Raw genomic sequence first — 19,113 nt, 5'->3', positions numbered from 1 at the left:
GTTTACTTGGAATCGTTGTAAGCTTTATTTTATATGTTAAGTTTACTTTACACGTTTTACGTTATTTTCGTCTATGATGATTTTGAAGATAAAACTTTTCCGAGAACAAAGTTGCATGCTTTGAAAGGGTAATAAGGTGATATGAAAATTACCAACTCCGCTCAAAGTGATTTATTCCTTGAGATTTCAAGGTCATAAATATTCGTTTCGACGGGAGCTACTTCTGTGAAGTAGTAAGTGTGATAACTTTGTGTGCAAGTGACTTTGACAAACTTTTCAGTAATAAATTGCAATTTGAAATTTGATCAAATAATAGATGTTTTATACTTGACATTTTGGAATATTTTATATGCATTTTTATTTTTAATATACATCTATAAAAAATATATATTACTACTATTAAATATATATTACATACGATTGAACATTAGAAATATTTTTATGTTCAGTTAAAGGACATTTTATATACATATGTGATATGTAGGTTTTCGTTTATGCGTTTGTATACATTCGAAACTGCTTTCGTTCAACCGTTCTAATTAATTACGCGGTTCTCTGATAAACATTTCAAGCGTCAGTAATAATGTTTTGTCCGTGTTGATGATGCTCAAACACAATGTCGTATAAACAATGGAACATCAATCAGCGACTGTGTCCGCGTAAAATGGTTCTTTTATTTATCGCACAGCAGTCAATGATCTATAACAATACGAATGCTAATTACATTTGCATTGTATATTATCACGTTTTTAACGACTGTTCTGTGAACGCGAATTTATACCCCTAATATATTACCGTTATATTAATAACTATTATTTCGCATTCATTGTTTATTATCTTGTAAGTATACCAAATTTTTTTTAAATTTCTGTAATAAAAAATTTTTTCATACAACGCATACTTTGGACATTATTTAAAGTGAGTAACTTGCGCGAATCATTCTGAATGTAACAAATGATCTCACATAAATTATTAAAAACCCCGTAACTCCGTGCAATGAAATTAATAATTGTAAAACAACTAAGAACATATTTAAAGCAAAGTGGGTCCACAGAATGAAAATAAACAATCTTGTTAAATCTATTTTTGCCGTTGAAAGTTGATAACAATTTGTGCACACAGGTTGCAACAATTTACAATAAAACCACGAATAAAAAGACTATAATTTCTTACGTTTGGAATGTTCTTAAAATTATATATGTCTTATAAATATATTCACTATATAATAATCGAATTAAAAACTGTGAAATGTCTGTTCATAATTACCACTCTGATTGCTCAACATTCAGAGTTGTTAAAGTCTTAAGTTACACTTTGTTCATCTGTTACCAGAACACGAAAGTTCTCCATGCAACCACGTTCTTTGGGTCCTGTTTCGTGATACAGGAATCTTCGTTTCACCGAAATTATCAACATAATCGTTCTCGAGTTTCACTTTTGCAGCCATTCAGTAACGCAAACTTGTTCGTTATTGTACGAACAACCTTATCAAGGAAGGTTAACTTTATCCTTGAAAGAGTCCATTTTTGTCTTTTGGGAACGAATAGCAAAATAGAGGGTTGTCGTAACCGACATTGGTTCTCGATGAACGTAACGAGGTCTCCGACCATAAACGAAGCTCTATACGAACAAAATTAATTGTACCGTTACGACTTTTTTCGAGAAGTAAAATAATCCTGTTTCCGATTATACGATTTGTTTCAACCCACCCTGTATCTAAACTGCAGTTACGTTAAAACTGGAACTTAGTTTTAAAGCTAATTGAATTTCCTTGGTTTCGATTTAATTTTAAAACGGTTTGAATTTCTTTCCTTTGATAATTGCCTTTCATTAATTTCTAGCATTGAGCAATCAGTTAGTCATTGGTATATTTATATCACTCTGTATTGCACTTGTATCTATCGTTAAAAATTGTATATTTTGTCAAGAATTTATTAAATTTGCGAAGATACTCGATTTGTTACGTTAAATGTTTCATTCCTTTGTGGATTCCATTCGAGGATTGCAACTATAGGGTTGTTCGGAAAGTCATTTCGTTTTCTTTGGTGAAAACGAAACACGATTTTTTTAGAGTGTATAAACATTTTATTAAATTATATATTCTCAATTTTTGAAAACGAAACTCAATACAGGGGCTCTACTTGGGGGTCAAAACTAACCCAAACTGGTGTCCTCGTGCAAAAATATCATTGTATCTTCGAAAATGTACGCTCAGAGTACCGAAAGGTCAATGTCAATGGATTATAGTGCGTATAAAAATAAATATCTTTATTTTTCTCTTTCTTGGCACGATTATTTGTCGTTATGATACTTTTTTTTTCTCTTTAACGCCATTGATATCTGTCGCGATGATCCTCTCCTTTTTCTCCGCTCCCACTGTTATTCATTACTATGACATCGTCGTAATTTATTTACTTCTTCATTATTTCTCTTTCCCTGTTTACTTCGTCGTCTTTGTACAATTGTTTTTCGTTCACTTTGTACAATTTCATTCGTGTCGATTCGCAGTAAACTCTATTAAGTCTTGTTCCTTTTTATGTTTCTCTGAACCGAACCGCAAAATGTTGATCTCTGTTGCTTTTTTTTATATTTGTCCTGCACATTTCCTTGCGAAGGCGAAGAATTACACGTCGCTACGAAAGAAAATTAATCAATTTTTCACTCGCAGTGCGAGATCGGGACATCTAGGCTCTGCATATTTTGCATAACGTTATTTGCATATTATTTATTATGAATGGAAATTTCTCGTGCCGCTTTGCAATTTTCATGATATTTCGCGAATACTATAATATCATAGCACCAGTTACGCTACTACGAGGCTGTTAATTAAAAGAGAACTAATTCGAAGCGCGCAGCGTACGAAAATGAACTTTGGTTTATTTCAAATAAACATTACTAACGTCAATCTGTAATCATACTAAACGTGATACTACTTAAGTCATAAATAGATCCAGACGTCTTCGCGGAACTGTACAGCTCTGTATTTCTTTCTTTTCGTCGGTCCAACGATCGAATATTAAAAAACAAATTCCTGTATATATTTTCGATAGATTTTTCAATCTTGGGGACAAATTTCGATTGCTTTGAACTTGGAGGGAATTTTCATTGTTGGACTCTTGTCAAACGTGTACGTTCGTCGTGGGCGGTGACAAACATTGCATTAAAAATAAAAGAAAAATAAGTTTCATAGGAATTGAACGCGTTGCAGCGATGTCACAGATCGACGGTTCATCGATTGCACAGGGTGTAATCGACGGGACCATCGAGAATGCAATTACTCGCGTGTAACACCGCCGATAGCAAGGACACCGGATTGACGCAATAGTCTGTCGATATATTTATCCACCGCAGAGATATTTTTTAACACTTCATTCACCGTCACTTGCAATAATAATCTGATTGTTTGAACTAGATTGTTCGATCGATTACCCGAGAAAGGTTTCGGTGAGGTAATTCTCGATATTGCGCGAAAGTGTCTCTTTTAAGTATTCTCCCAACTTATACGAAGAAGTTCTCGATCAATTTCATTAACATATAAATACTATTTAAATTAGGTGCTCGTTGTGAACAATAGGCATTAAATTAAGAAGAAATCTCGACTTACGGAATAATAACGCAAGAGGGGAGAACCTACGTATACTTCTTAAAAAAGAATTATGGTACCGTTTCAGAGTACCGTGTTAGATCAGCGGTACCTGAATCTTTCGCTACTCTAATAACGACACTGTAAATCTTATTAAAAATAATTCTAACGAACACACGTCATCCCATTCTCCGAATGCATACAGCGTAACTCCCAAATCAGAGAAAGTGATTTCTCGTTTTTCGCCAGTGTAATGGAATTATTTACAGAATCTCAAAAGCGTCGCGAACATCCTCTCGGTTAGAACTATCAGATTCGAAATCGCAATAGAAGCGATGAGAATGATTCAGCACCGAGAGCACGGGCCAGGAAAAAGGCTCGAGATTTTTCAGACGCGAGAATAATGAGCGGCTGAAATCTACGCAATGGTGTACGTCGATATCTAGGTTAATTAGGCTGTGCCATTGCGAGACCCGATTCGCGAGCGGAGGCCGCCGAGAACAAAGAGGGATGCCTGTCAAATACTTCCAAGAAGCACCTTAATTTTTCTCGTGTCTTTAATATTCCCCTTATCGTCATTTGTAACGCTGTTGCTCGGCTGCTGTCGAGTCAATGCCTGTATACAGCGTCTACTTGCTTTCATAACGCCTAGCAACCTACTGACGTGTTATATTGAAATGAAAATACGAGGAATGCTTCCACTAGAAGCTGTATATACGCTGCGCGGATAAACATCTGCCAGTAATGCAAATACCGTACAGTGAAATATTTCAGCGGAAAATTTTAAGTTCAAATGTCGTATTAAAATTGACGCCTTTTGAAATTCTTACGTTATTGGGAAATCGTACGCGAAATATGTGTATTCTCTTTTTAGGTTGAAATTAGAATTTTTGTAATGAAAGTGGTCTCGGTGTTACGAATTTTTCTCAACAGATGCTTGATAGTTGTAATTGGAAATTTTGTGAAATTGAATTTACCATAATAGTAAAGTTTCTTTGAAATATTATGACAGAAGTTTCCGTAGATTGATTAAAATTCTTGCATAATATTCGATAATAGTACTTAACAAAATATTATAGAAAATAACTCGATTACCGTTATGTACACGTGCGTTATCTAGAATTTGCAATTGAATCAAATGAGCTTTACACGTAAAACTCAAAATTATTCTTACATCGTTTAAATAACCCACAGATGTAACTTCGAATGAAAATCATCATTTAAGCGATAAAAATCAAAATTCTCGGGTATTAATTTTTGTTTGACAGAAAATTTATCCAGCTTCTCATGGATACGTGATAAAATGCATACGTGTATTCTACAAATTTTCAAATGCGATTTTCTCGAAAACGGGACACCGTAATGACAAACTGTACTCGATGTTTTTGACTTATTTTACTAGAAAAATTGAATCCTTTTCGATTGTGCCATGAATTACGTCCAACTTTATGTATCGGTGGAATTAAATCGTACTCTCTGATTGTTTGAGCTGAAAGCGTTTCCCTGTTTCGTGCTGGAGATCGCAGACACGCTCACGAATTGTCAATTACCGACTAGCCAGAAATATTGCGATAGAAGCTGTGCGACAATGTCGCGATCAAAGTATAGGTTGTCAAAAATCTAGAGTCTAAAATGTCTAAAATTCATTCTTCTAACATTTTATGATCGGCGTTTGAGAGTAAAAAATGACATCAAGTTAAAAAGTGTTAAAATCATTGGCCTATTTTAATTTAAATTGCCGATCTAATTTAAAGGTGTTTTAATTTAAACTACGACTATAGTAATTCAAGCTTTCGAACGACAAAATCCGAATCGTTCGTGGGCTTGAAAGCGGGGTAGGTAGCGATTTTTATCCCATTCGTAAAGGAAAACGAATGGGTTGCATCGAGAGTGAACAAAACAGAATAACAGCTTGCATATTATACATTCTAATGTGAAACATAATTTTGAACATTTTTCAATACGTTTTTATGAAAGTATAGTGAATGGACTGATATAGTTTTTCCGTTAAAAATTAGTCCCAACACGATCTTATACAAAAGGCACGCAATACAAAAATATTTGCACGATCCAGAAATAATTTATTTCGCGCATAATTAAAAATAATTTGAACAAAATCATATCTAGATTAATTTTCATCGAGGAAAGTTTACCAATCATTTGGTATTATAAGTTGAATAAATCTAAATAGTGGTTGGAGTGATTCTGTTACTTGAATGCGGGGTAAAAATTGTTACTTGAAAGCGAGAAATATTGGGACATGATGAATCGTCTTATCAGCATCTGAAGTAAATATCGAAAGGCATATTCGACTACAAGAGACCTCGTGGCGTCTATTTTGGAGTTAATAAACTGAACTTTTAAAATCGATACTTCTTTTTAACATTTTCTATATCATTTCCTGTGCAGTTCGTTATCGTTCTGGCACAGTCATTGAGAAAGGAATCAAGTCGCGAATACGTTTACACGAGCTTTCGCGACTAGCATTTTTATTGCGGATTAAATCTTCTGTTGGACGTCGTTTACGGCTACTTCGCGCGAGCTCGATAAATCCTGAAGAGGATGAGCCCGATACGAGCGCTTGAAATAAAATGCGTTTGCTTAAAAATTTACCGTCCAATCATCCACGTTTCATTATAATTCGTATCGGGCTAAAAAATCAGCCGAGTATAGAAAATATTTCTATCGAAGGGAGGAGTTTTTTCAACAGCTTTCGTAAAATCCTTTCTTAAAAACGAAATCCCTATGAAAAATTACCGAGTTAGGAATTTTCAGATATTACAACATTTTTTCCTATAATTTTTGGCAGAGTGAATCCCTGAGAAGGACCGAAAAAGTCGTTAAAAATGAGAGCATTGTATCCTGACGAGCACAGGTGAAAATTTTCACGAGAACATTTATGTTGATTTCTGTGTAGAAATGAAAAATACACTCGATGCATCAACGTTCGTCGATCGACGGGCTTCATGCACGTACGGTGGATCCGGTGCATGCATAATGCACGTTATATTGTACATTATGGGTCGTTGAGTAACGTGCTGGATAAGTCAACTCTATCGACAGAAGTGTCACGGGCGGCGTAGAATTATTGTTATGTTCGTGTGCATCAAATAACCTAGCCAAGGTAGTCATTTTCTTTCATCCAATACGATAGAAGATTACATACTGGACTTCGATTCAGTGATTTGTTATGCCAAGTACCTTGAAAACAGATTGTGCAACTATCAAGTGATATTTGAGATATTGCCGACTGGTAATTTTAAATCGGGCGAATTTTCCGTTCGGATTAGCACAATTCCACAAACGTCAATATATTGACCCGAGGTTCTTTAAAAACAGAGAATAAAAAGTACCAGTGTATTTACGAAGTCGGTAACTTTTTCCCTCGTCCAAAATTATAATTGGAATTTCGATACTTAGTCCATTAAGTTATTAATATTTAAACGTCGTTATAATTTTTCTAAACCTAACTTTAATTCTATCTAAAAGTACAACTACATTTAATCGTACCTTACATTGACTTTATTTGAAATATTTTTTTTTAATCTCGTCGATGCGATCGTTAGATTGTGCATACTAGGTCACAATTAACCTAGACTTGATCAACACATTAAAATCTATTATGTATCTTTCCCAGAGATCTTGCAAATACTTTAAGAATTATTCAATTATCCACAGCTTGAGATGCTGGTGGATGTTCAGTTTCTATTATCTCTCTTGTTTACATCAAAGAGATTTAACCATAAACTATTATTATCGCTGTGTTTACGGTATAACGAAACCGACATTAATGTAGAAACTCTGTTTACGGTGCAACGAAACAAATATTAATGTTAAAACTCTGTTTATGGTGTAACGAAATAGACATTAGCGTAAAATAAACGAATAAACTAGTACGCTACTTCGTACGAAGTATTTCAGAAACAAGAACTTTTAACCGATCTGTATACGTATGTTTGTCAATTTCTTAGCTACGAGGTCTGGAAAATGACTAAATTTCGTGTTACCATTTTTCAACCACCATGTACTCAATTCTTCAACGTTTGTTCAGCGACTGAGGAAAACTGTTCAGCACCTGAGCAACGTCCTGGTTATTCAACTATTAAATCTTTCTTTACCGTTGGATCCCCGGAGCTCTTCACAGCTTAAACAGCTAGGTATTCGGAGTAATTAGCAGCGTGGGTGTCTGCTTCATGAATTTCATTTCGCGTGCCGCCTTGGTAAAACCTCCAGCACGGGCTCTCGGTGGTTGAGACGGTTCTTTTAGCGGTGTGGAATTGTACTCGTGTTATCTAGCTCTGGCCTTAATCTAAAGGATTATTACTTACTACAGCCCTCTCATCCCACCAACATCTTCGACCGTGCCGACGCTTTGTCTTTTTTTCTCGCGCTTTAACCGCGAGGGAAGAGTAAAAGTAGCCAGAACGTCTTGAGACATCTGATTGCTAATACGAGCATCGATCGTTAATTAGATCGTTGATGGCCGTGGCAGCTTCCACAGACGAGTTGGGTGCCTGTAGGTTGGTTGAATTACGTTCTCGCGTTGCATGGATGTAGGTTGACGCCTTGTTTTGGCTTCAATTAACGTTTGCGTCTTTGATGTCCCCTGATCCTCTGTAGTCGAGGTGCTGATGAAGTTCCCATTAAGTGTTTAGAAGCTTCGATCGACGCGGCTGGCTTCGATAGGTTTATGGAAAGTATAGACTAAATTTCCTTAGTCACTTACCGTTATTAAATAAATAATTATTCATTTTCAAAGAAATTTTGCACACGTCTCGTCGTTAAATTGTACCAACGGCGATCTTTGGTCTTACGTAAATTTCTATGCTCTACTTTGATGCGGTGTTACGTAAAATATTGGGTTGTTCGGAAAGTCATTTTCCAAAATGGAGAATATATAATTTAATAAAATGTTTATACACTTTAAAAAAATCGTGTTTCATTTTCACCGACAAAAAACGAAACGACTTTCCGAATAACGTAATATAATGATAAATATATGATTCCTGTCTTTTTTGCGACCAAAACGTTTATGAGGAAATAAACCATGATCGTTAAAGCTGCTTATTTGATTACTGCGTTATAGAATAAATTGACTTCGGAAATAAGACACTTGTATTTGAACCGTTGATTAAACTTGAACAGTAAACTTCGGTTACAAGACTTAATTTTTACCCCGGATTCAAGAGATGGAATTATTGGAACTGCACCGATATTGGTGTATTATTGTATTATTTATGTTTATGTACGACACCATCTCGTTGCAATCGAGAGTGATTCTTATTGGCTTCAGATGAGGATAACAATAGCTACCTACCCCGTTTTCAAGCGAATTGGAAACGAAGAATTTAAGCAAATAGTTTTAGAAACTCGAAGATTCTTGTAATGTCGATTGAGTGATTTTTAAGGTTCACGTATTTGCACTTAAGGCGTTGGAGTTTTAACAAGTTTAAGGGCTCTACGCGAAGTGCGACGCGTTAAAAGTTTAACCACTTACATAACTTTGAAAGTTTGAAGGTCCTTTCGTTTACGATGGTTTCATTTCTCGTACTTCATTTTTTACTTAACCCGTACCCATATTTTCAAATGTAGCAGGAAGAAATGTCGAATACGTTAAATCAACTGTCGGTGATCAATTCGATTATAAATAAAAATTGAATCTACACTTTTGTTAAAACATGAAGCGATTGTTGAAGCCTAAACCTGGTTTGTTATTAGCAGTTTGTAGATTCACTTACAATTATCGTTTGAAGGATTCTTTACAGGATCATTTTATTTACAGTTTTACAAATTGTTATTCCGATCAATTATTGTCCTGTTAATGATCATTGATACTCATCTTCTGACAATGACTGTTTTACGTTTGCTTCCGATTATCGATGATTAACTTTTCGGGATAATTTCAATTTTTGTTTGTAACTTTTCGTAAGAACACGATGACGCTTCATTTTTATTATTTTTTTGGTCTTCGATTACTAGTACATATTGCTTTATTTATTTTTGAGTACTCTAGTATGAGGTAGTTGGAACACTTTATGACTGCTTTTGGTACTGACAAATGAATATGCTGATGTCCAATGTGGTCATTAATGATGGTTACTGATGTTCCATTAACGATTGATCACCGATGATTATCTGTCTTCTAATTAGAATCTTGGTCACTGAGGCAGTGACAAGTGACTAATGTCTCATGTTTGAATACCATTTTCGTCTCTGACAACTAGTTGTTTCTATTTACTCTTGATGTCTTTCTTTATAACCTAATGACTTTATGTCAAAAATACCGACATTTTGAGCACTAGTTAGTAACTGTTGTTATCGTATGTTCCTGATTAACTAATTGTCATTCCTTGTTCTTGATGGTCGATTACTGATTCCTATTTTGTTCACTGACTCTTTTTTCTGTCGATGTACGATGTCTGATTATTAGTTGTTGTCAATAACATTTGATTACTATTGAAAATTAGCGTAGATTGACTCCTGAATGCTGCTTACTGTTAATGTCTGATTACTTAGTATTTTGGTCAGTGATAATTGACTTTTACTAACTATTTATCATTGACTTTTAATTGTGGTCAATCACTGTTTATATTTCACTTTTGATTACTATATTCTTTTATGAATTATTTTGACGTCTACGATGATTGTAAGCTCGATAACATCGTAAAGAATTATTGTTGTCGTTGGAGTCAAAGTTCAGCTATATAAAGAACTGCTCCGTCCATTTATAGGATAATCAGTAATGCTTCGGTAAAAATGTATTACGTCGACACAGTGGTCGATATACACCATCAGACTCGGGCTCTTGCTAGAAATTCATCGTACTCGGTAAATTTTCAATAGGATTGGTGAACTGGGAAATCTTTAGCTTTCCAGAAATTTTATTTGTACATTTGTATTCAAACTTAACTTAACGTTCGAATATACATATTCCTCGGTGTGCATACCGCGTTGAAATTGATTAATAGAAATATTTATTCTCACATATCTGTGCATCGCACAAGATTAATTTCTTATTAGTATATTTTCGTAAATTGTTCGTTCACAGAACTAGAAAGAGAACATAGAACGGTACGTGTCATTGTTGAAGAAAGATGTTATATTTATTTTTCAATTTTGTTTGAAAAACTCTCTTTAAGAGAATTTTGTTTGAAAAAGGTGTAAGAGAAGATTCGCGGGGAAAGTTATGTTTTGGAATTTTCACGACGTTCGAAAATTTTAATAACATCGAGAAACGTCAAACCATGTGCATCGCATATGATTAATTTCTTATTGGTATATTTTCGTAAATTGTTCGTTCACAGAACTAGAAAGAGAACATAGAACGGTACGTGTCATTGTTGAAGAAAGATGTTATATTTATTTTTCAATTTTGTTTGAAAAACTCTCTTTAAGCGAATTTTGTTTGAAAAAGGTGTAAGAGAAGATTCGCGGTGAAAGTTATGTTTTGGAATTTTCACGACGTTCGAAAATTTTAATAACATCGGGAAACGTCAAACCTTAAGGGAATATTTTTCCAGGGTTACGCGTCGGTATTTTTGTTCAAGAAGAATTTCCAGTTCGTGGTAAGAAAATGTTTAATTCGTTTGCTTTTTCATCGACGGTGGAATGAAACTTTTTTCGCGGAAATCAATTCCTCCAGACAGTGACGGGTGTTCAGAAAAAGCAGTGCATTAAAGATCGATCGATACCTTAAGCGGCAAGTAGTAGAACTCATTTGTGGTCGGACGAAATAACGTTGGCAAATGATTGAGGATGCATCATTGATTTATGCGTTGGTGTACCACGAGAAGATTATTGTTTTTACGTCCATGGGGCTCATGTTTCAATGGAAACTGTTCGATAATTCTTAGAAAAACGAAAGGAATATCAATTACCCACGGATAGAGTTTCTATTACAAGAAGACGCATTCGGTTGAAAATGAAATTTATATTACGCTCTTAATGGAAGTCCTTATTGAAATGGACTACGGTGTTTTGCAAAATTATTCTGATTTTCGTAGCTTGTTCGAATGTAACTTACCATACTGCATCGAACCATAATGTTTTTCAATTGAAAGTAAATATTTCGTTCCAAAGAATAAATTCTTCGAGTTAATTTGAACATTCTACATTAAACGTGCTCCGTTTCGGATAATAACATTGGTAGTTGTTGATATTGTTAGTATTTTTTATCGCTTGAATATTGTTAGATTAAATTTGCTGCAAAATTTCAGAAACGGTGTAGAATTTAATTTCGTTATAGGTGATTGGAAGCTTCTGGATAAGTTTTCCAAGACAAACTGCTTTATTAATTTTAATTGCAAGTATTCTACGAAAACAGTGAAGAGGGATGTTGTTTCTTACATAATTTGAGTGCTTGACTACGAGAGGGGAAAATGGAAGGGGGATGGAAATTTTTCAAAATTCAATTGCCGTGGAACACTTTGCGTTTTTAACGCAAAAATTTCATTATATTCCCCTCGGTCGGAGAGGTTTCCATCTCTTGAGGAAAAATGAAAAGTGACAAAATTAAGTACAGAGTTACTCTCTTTTGTGTTAAATTAATAAGAATGTAGACAATATAGATAAAACCAGGTACTTAAAATATAGAAAAGAACGAAAAGAATTCTGTAACAGTGGTGTTAATAAAAACGTTGAATTGAATTAAATTTTTCTTTAAAAGCGTACATTTTTCATAAGTTGGCCGTCAAAGACAAGGAAGAAGGTGCGAGATTGAATATTTAACCAAGGCTTAAATAAGAATCTCAATACACCTTAAACGATTTAATTTAGTCACTTAGAAATAAATTAGACTATAAAAATGTCCGAGAGGTCTTTTATAAATCGATGTAATTTACGTTTTCGTATGAAACTTAGCCATTGTATAACAGATTCTTCGAAGTGATTAATTTGTTTCGAATCTTCCAGTAGTTTTAATAACATGAAATAAAACAATTTAATGAAACGATTCTTGCTTTAAATATTTTTTTTCGTATAATATACTTTGAAAGCTGTAGAAGTTACAATTTTCGTTAATTCGAGCAATTTTTATTCGTAATAATTTCTAAAATAACGCAAGATACAATTTATCGCAACATCAAAGTGACTGGAAAGATGAAATATATATGGTAAAAAAGGTAGAAAAGTGATAGTATAAACAAGTGAATACTAATTGCATAGTAAGCGATAGTGGAGCACTTTTAGTTAGACAACCATTCCTTTCAATGTCTCATACGCTATTGGCGCTATACTGTTCGTCATTTGGTAAATAATATGAAATGAAAATCACTCGGAAACAAAAAGTTGAAAAATATCTACGCGTAAGAGAGAAAATCGAGATAGAGATCGAAGTAGAAATCGTGTAGAAAGTATCACAAATGAAAGTTACAGGATAGTCGAGAAATGATTAAAAAGTCTCCTACCTCGTATTTACAATAGTTAGATTAATTGGAAAAACGGAACAATTGCCACAGTAAATACTTTCGCGGAAATTACGAAATTGCAAACGTAAGCTTAAAGGGGAATCCTAACTGAAATCTGAGACTTCTGTCCTAAGTTGGTGAAGGATCGCCAACAGTGTGATGAAAACTTTGCTGTGACCCCGGATACTATCCACGTTCTCGCGTTATTCGGGAACTTTCGTCTTTACTGCGCTGAATTTCGAGCATCTTGCAAATTAACGAGAGTCTGAGAACCTACGAGTCGTGGGACCAGATCGGTCGGACATGATAAAACAATCCTTACTTTTGACAGTAAAGGCGTCTTCGTAGCGAGATACCCGATTCTCATTCGTTGGAGTATCCATCGGACCGGATAGAAAAGGGATTCCCTTTGAGATAAAATTGAAAGCCGAGAAGCGACCATGGATTTAATTTTTCCTTTGAAGAGGACAGCGGGGGCAAGGGGGTACGGGACGTCTTGGAAGACAGATCTCGTTTCACTCGCGTTTTCGGGATAAATCAGCGCTGGAGCTTGGCCCGTCAAAGTTGTGTGTAAATCGAGATCGGAATCTCTCAAGAGCCCTCTGTGCCCGGTGTGTCGCGCTTCGAGAAACTCGGTGACATATTTCGCTGGCGAGGCTCGATCGATGAATTGCCTTAAGCAGCTGATCTTTTCGCTGGTCTTTATACTTTTCGACTACTCGAGGTGCAAGTGGTGAATTGGTGCTATTGTAGCAGGAAAGAAAGATCAGTCCTCTTTCAAGAGAAATGTGGATCATCGGTAAGGAAATTGTGGACAACCTAGAATCATTTTTTTTTTGGTCCCAGATCTTACGAATTTTGTCTGAAACGTCCGATCCGGTACGGTACTTACTCAAAGAACCGATCTTTCTTTTTAGAATACAAATCGATCAATTTTTACCTCTGCGCCGAGTTTGACGAGATTGGAAAGAAAGCTTCGAGCAAACATTACTACGTCGATATTATTCAGGAAAAGGATGTGTACTCGTTGAAATTAAGTTAAAACGAATCGATTATTTTCGAAACATCAACTCCAAACACTGTCGATGTGTGATTTTTGAGCAGCCGATAACAGTGATACAGATCACTCTGTTTCTTATATACGGGTAAAAGTTGTTTCATATATCCGAGTAGAAGCTGTTTCCTGTAACCGAGCTCATCTAACGGATCACGAAGCGAGGGAAGTTTCATATGTTTCAGTAGAAAATCGTTTCACATATCTTGAATAGAAAGTTATTTACAGTTACCTATATTCGGGTAGAAAATTGTTTACTATATGCGAATGACAATTGTTTCATATATCCGGGTAGGAGCTGCTTCTTACTTCCAAATAGCAATTGTTTCGTGTATCCGAGTAAAGGTTGTTTTCTATATTCGAGTAGTAATTGTTTCATGTTCTCTAGTAGAAAATTGAGTACAATGTGTTACCTATATCCGGGTAGAGGTTATTTTCTATATTGAAGTAGTAATTGTTTCATATTCTCTGGTAGAAAATTGAGTACAATGCGTTACCTATATCCGGGTAGAGGTTATTTTCTATATTGAAGTAGTAATTGTTTCATATTCTCTGGTAGAAAATCGAGTACAATACGTTACCTATATCCGGGTAAAAATTGTTTTGTACACACGGGTAGAAATTATTTCATCCATTTAAGTAATTGTTTACGTCGAATACACAAGTTCGACCGAAAGCAGCCGTCATTCTGTCTTTTGTGATATTTGTCGTATGGCGTTCAAACTGTTTTCTCGAGTTTTTCCACTCGCATGCCACGAGAAGAATTAGAACGAAAATGTATGCCATCGACCGCACGCCAACTTCCACTTTTCCGCGTTCCAATTTAAATACACAAAATCACCTGCGCCGCATTGATCCCGAGAATGTAAAAACGTATTTCCTGCCCGATAGAAAAACTAATACAGAACGTAGTTTATACGAGAGAATACGACGCGCAATTCGGTGAATAATGTGGTAACTGTATAGCATTGGGAATGAGTCCACCGATGAAACGCAACGTGAAGCGTACTAAAATTGCGATTGAAATAGAGGAACATAACCGTGAAACCTCAGAGGGATAAAGGAGACTGAGTCGGAGAAAAATATGCGGTAGCGCTATTACGATCCTCCGCAGGGTTTTGATTATACGTATTTTCGGTACCGGGCCATAGCAGTCACGGTATTTGCACGAATTTTCCGATGCAGCCACTTTTCGAACTGGGTCGTGGAATTCGGAGACTTGTCGTTAAAGGATCACGAACCGAGGGAAGTACGGAGGAGACTCGGAGTTATACAGGGTGCTCCGTTGGAAACAGAACACCTCTGAATTTCTTCGGGGATATAAAATCTCTACACCGTCTTTTTAACACTGTCAAGGGTAAATGTAATACTTAAAATGTCACTAACTCGAGGTTATTTTTGTACAAGTTTTCAAAGCCATCGTGGGTCCCTCGAATGAAATCGAATATACGAATTACTTTTTTTGGTTTCTAAGACACGAAAAATATTGCGAATACAATTTGAACTGTTTCTAAAAACAAATACGGGGCGCAAATAATTTTGTCTCGAGCTCAGTTGTGGGTTTTCTTAAACGGAACAAGATGTGTCCCTGAATAAACCTAGATTTTAAACATGTAAAAGGAAGTTATGATTTATTTCCTGGTTAAAAAGTCTCACAAGTATTCTATACAATTTATTAAGATTAATTCTAATATTATTTTTAAAAGAGGATTAAATAAAATTTAATATCCACTTTTTCTGGTCGGATAAATCGCAAAAGTGTTAAATGCTGATAATTTGTAAAAAGTACGTACCATTTAAATGCAGTTACGTTTCGGAATTTTTTAGCGAAATAGTGATTAAAATATTTCAAATCGTTTAAAAATTAATATTTCGATTTTTGTCGGCCCCCTGTGTAACTCGGAGGAAAAATTTGCAACAGGGATCGATGACGATTATATAAATTTATTAATGTGCTACATTTGAAGCAAATGCATTTCCTTGTTTTTGATTAAGTCCATTTCTCCGATAACTCTGTTTCCGTTTGAATTTTTCATAGGGCCGAAACAAAAATACAGTATCCCATTTAAAAACCTCAAAGTGATCTTTACATATCGTTGAAAACTTAAAAAAGAACAACTGTGTTGTATTAATTGAATTACGTTCCTTTGTACTTAATGGCGACCTTAATTTGAATTTGATGGTAACAGATACTCGTTAGCCATTTACCTCGGTAATTTATTTCTTAAACTAAAGTACACAAATCAAACTGATTACTCGGACATTAGGAAGTCAGAATAGGAACAACAAGCAGGTAACATGGTGTACGTTAAATGGTAATTAAAAAAATGTAGCTGATGATATAACAATAGTCGCGATATTATTTAAATTTCAATACTTATTCTTAAACGAGCAGACTGGCAGATTGGAAATTGAAGTCACGTGAAGAAATGAGGAACGTTTCGCACCAAAAGTTCCGCCTCGCGTTTTAATTAAATTCCGCAACAAAATTAGGGGTAGCGATATGGAGTAGATTCGAGAATGGCAACTCTTTATGTTGACGTGAAAAATGAAAAATAAGTGCTTTCAACTGTTACAACACTTCTCACAATATTTCTAACATTCACTATATATATATATATATATATAAAACAAGTTGACACACTTAACTGGAAACAGACGAATTTATTACTGTTTCGTACAATGTTGATAATAGGAAAAAAAATAGGGAAGTTAAGAAATCATAATTGTACAGTGCATAAACATTATTTAAAATATTTTCTAAAATAATATAGACATCAAAAATTATCAGGAGATTTAACCATAAGTATATATGTGAAAGAGGTGAAAAAATATGAAAAAAAAGTGGAAAAGTGTAACCAGGACAGTCCACAAATAGCAATGGGACGTCTATGATCAAACACACGTTGCTCCTGGTACCACAGCTCTACTTGTCAGTAATTTTTTATCAATATTTTCGAAATATTTTCCAGTAAAAATTATTCATACCAAAAGATATTTAGATTTCGAACAGGTGAAAGATTATAATTAGGGGTGTATAATTAGAAAATTCCACAAATAATAAGGAAACGTTTACAATTACAACCTTAATTCCTAACAAATGCGCACAATTATTCATTTATGGTACTGAACTCTTACATCGATACCATTTAATCACACAAAGACGCTAATTCGGATTATTTTTTCACCCGTGAAAATTCTCCCGCCACAAATGTTACATATTCGATCCGTTTCGTAATACATTTTAGAAAATTGAACAAGTACATTATCAGATTCCCAGTCACAGAGCGCAATTATAACTTTCACGTTTCGAATAAATTTCTTGTTTCGGAGCCGACAGAAATTAAACTCTCTCGGGTAAATAGCTCATGACTGCTCTTACTTTTTTGATCAACTTCCAACTTTCTCGGATAAGGGAGAAAAAGAAGGTTGCCGCTCGCAACGTGGCGCCCGTCGCAAGGAAACGCGATTTAATGACACGGCCCACCTCAAAAGCAATCGCGGCAACTTTTATTAGCTCCTTGGAAAATTATTTCTACATCCCGATCGCGAACTTTCGACTTTGATCTGAATCTGCTCTCAATTCACCCTGTTGGAGGTGTCGCCGTCTTGCAAAACGAGCTCGCGCAAGGTTCGCACTTTTCTCGAGGTACTGAAAGGACTTTCAGTGGAGGCTGGGTATCAAATTAACATGCAATTTCTGATCTATCAACCGATGTCTATCCAATGGGGAAGAAAACCTTTGTGCGACGTCAGTCGTATAAGTTTCGACTTGGCTGCATTTACGATGCACGTGGATCCTGGTCTACTTTTTACCATGAATTTAACCAACCGCGAATCGAACGTTCTTATTATTATTGTATAAGGTTTATAAAAATGTTTCTTTATTTTATACAGAGTACGCCATCTATTCTTATTATTAGAAATATCTTCTGTATTTTAAAAAATGTCATTCAGAAAAAATTTCTATAATTCTATTTTCTATTTTTTAAGAAAATATCTTCATTCAAGGTCGAAATGTTGATGGAAGGTCACCGTTGGTCCTTATACAAGTGTCTATTTTTTCCATCAAATTTTTATCGACTAATATCGGTTTTTGAGATACGATCAACTATCTACATATCCAGATCGTTCCAAGTCATATTTCGGCACAATTGTGTATATTTCTGAATTATTGGGTTGTTCGGAAAGTCGTTTCGTTTTTTTTTTTTTTTTTTTTTTGGTGAGAATGAAACACGATTTTTTTAGAGTGTATAAACGTTTTATTAAATGATATATTCTCCAATTTGGAAAATGAAATGACTTTCCGGACAACTTAATAATATAAAGTAACGTTTCGGTTAGGTAATAAAAGACACGTGTTTGTTAATGCACTTGTTTGTCAATATGTTTCGAATATAAAGGTGATGGACACGTTGTTCTGTTACAGAAGCAAAGTAGCGGCGGCGCTTTTGAACAAACATCTGCAAATTAATGGCATTTCCGCTGGTCTGACGACACTTCCGACCGTGGATCAATCGTCACCGGATCCACAGCCAGAGGATCCACCGATCACTAGCAGCAGCAAAATGAGGAGGGAACGAAAGGCTGCCAGGACTTTAGGAATCATTATGTCAGCATTTTTGGCCTGTTGGCTTCCTTTCTTTCTTTGGTAAACATAATTTCAATCATATCTACTTTTAAACAATTTATACCGTTTATTATATTTGCTATATAGATTTTCGCTGTTCTCCATTAATTGTTTCCCTTTATTATCAGTTTCGTGCAAAAAGGGGACTTTGAATCATTAACGATCGAAATAAATTATTCTAAATGAAATTAAATTAAATAGAATTTATATTTCATTAAATTACGAACATTTTCTTAATAACTCTCTGCGTGGCCACGATTATATAATAAATATAATATTCCTTTGAGCAAATGAAAGTAAATATATTTTTGCAATTTAAGCTGCAATCTGTTTAAATTAATATTGAATTTTAAGCTTAAACATTAAATCGGAGGTTAAATTCATATCGAGCTGAATTTCAGCTCTTCTTTTCATTTTGTTGAGTAATTTGTATAAAGTAGCG

General features: G+C 34.9%; 1 protein-coding gene across 1 annotated transcript in view; it reads left to right on the top strand.

Annotated features, from left to right (window-relative positions):
• LOC143144574 (octopamine receptor beta-1R) overlaps positions 1-19,113 on the top strand; it is a 74,654-nt gene that overhangs the window by 41,585 nt on the left and 13,956 nt on the right. The window contains exon 3 of the mRNA XM_076307141.1: positions 18,471-18,692. Within this exon, the coding sequence (XP_076163256.1) occupies positions 18,471-18,692 (222 nt within the window). The remainder of the gene's footprint in view (positions 1-18,470; positions 18,693-19,113) is intronic.

The sequence above is a fragment of the Ptiloglossa arizonensis genome, chromosome 3 (genome assembly GCF_051014685.1).
Source record: "Ptiloglossa arizonensis isolate GNS036 chromosome 3, iyPtiAriz1_principal, whole genome shotgun sequence".
NCBI lineage: Eukaryota > Metazoa > Arthropoda > Insecta > Hymenoptera > Colletidae > Ptiloglossa > Ptiloglossa arizonensis.
Note: the sequence above shows the minus strand (reverse complement) of the source record. Positions and strands in the feature narration are given on the sequence as shown.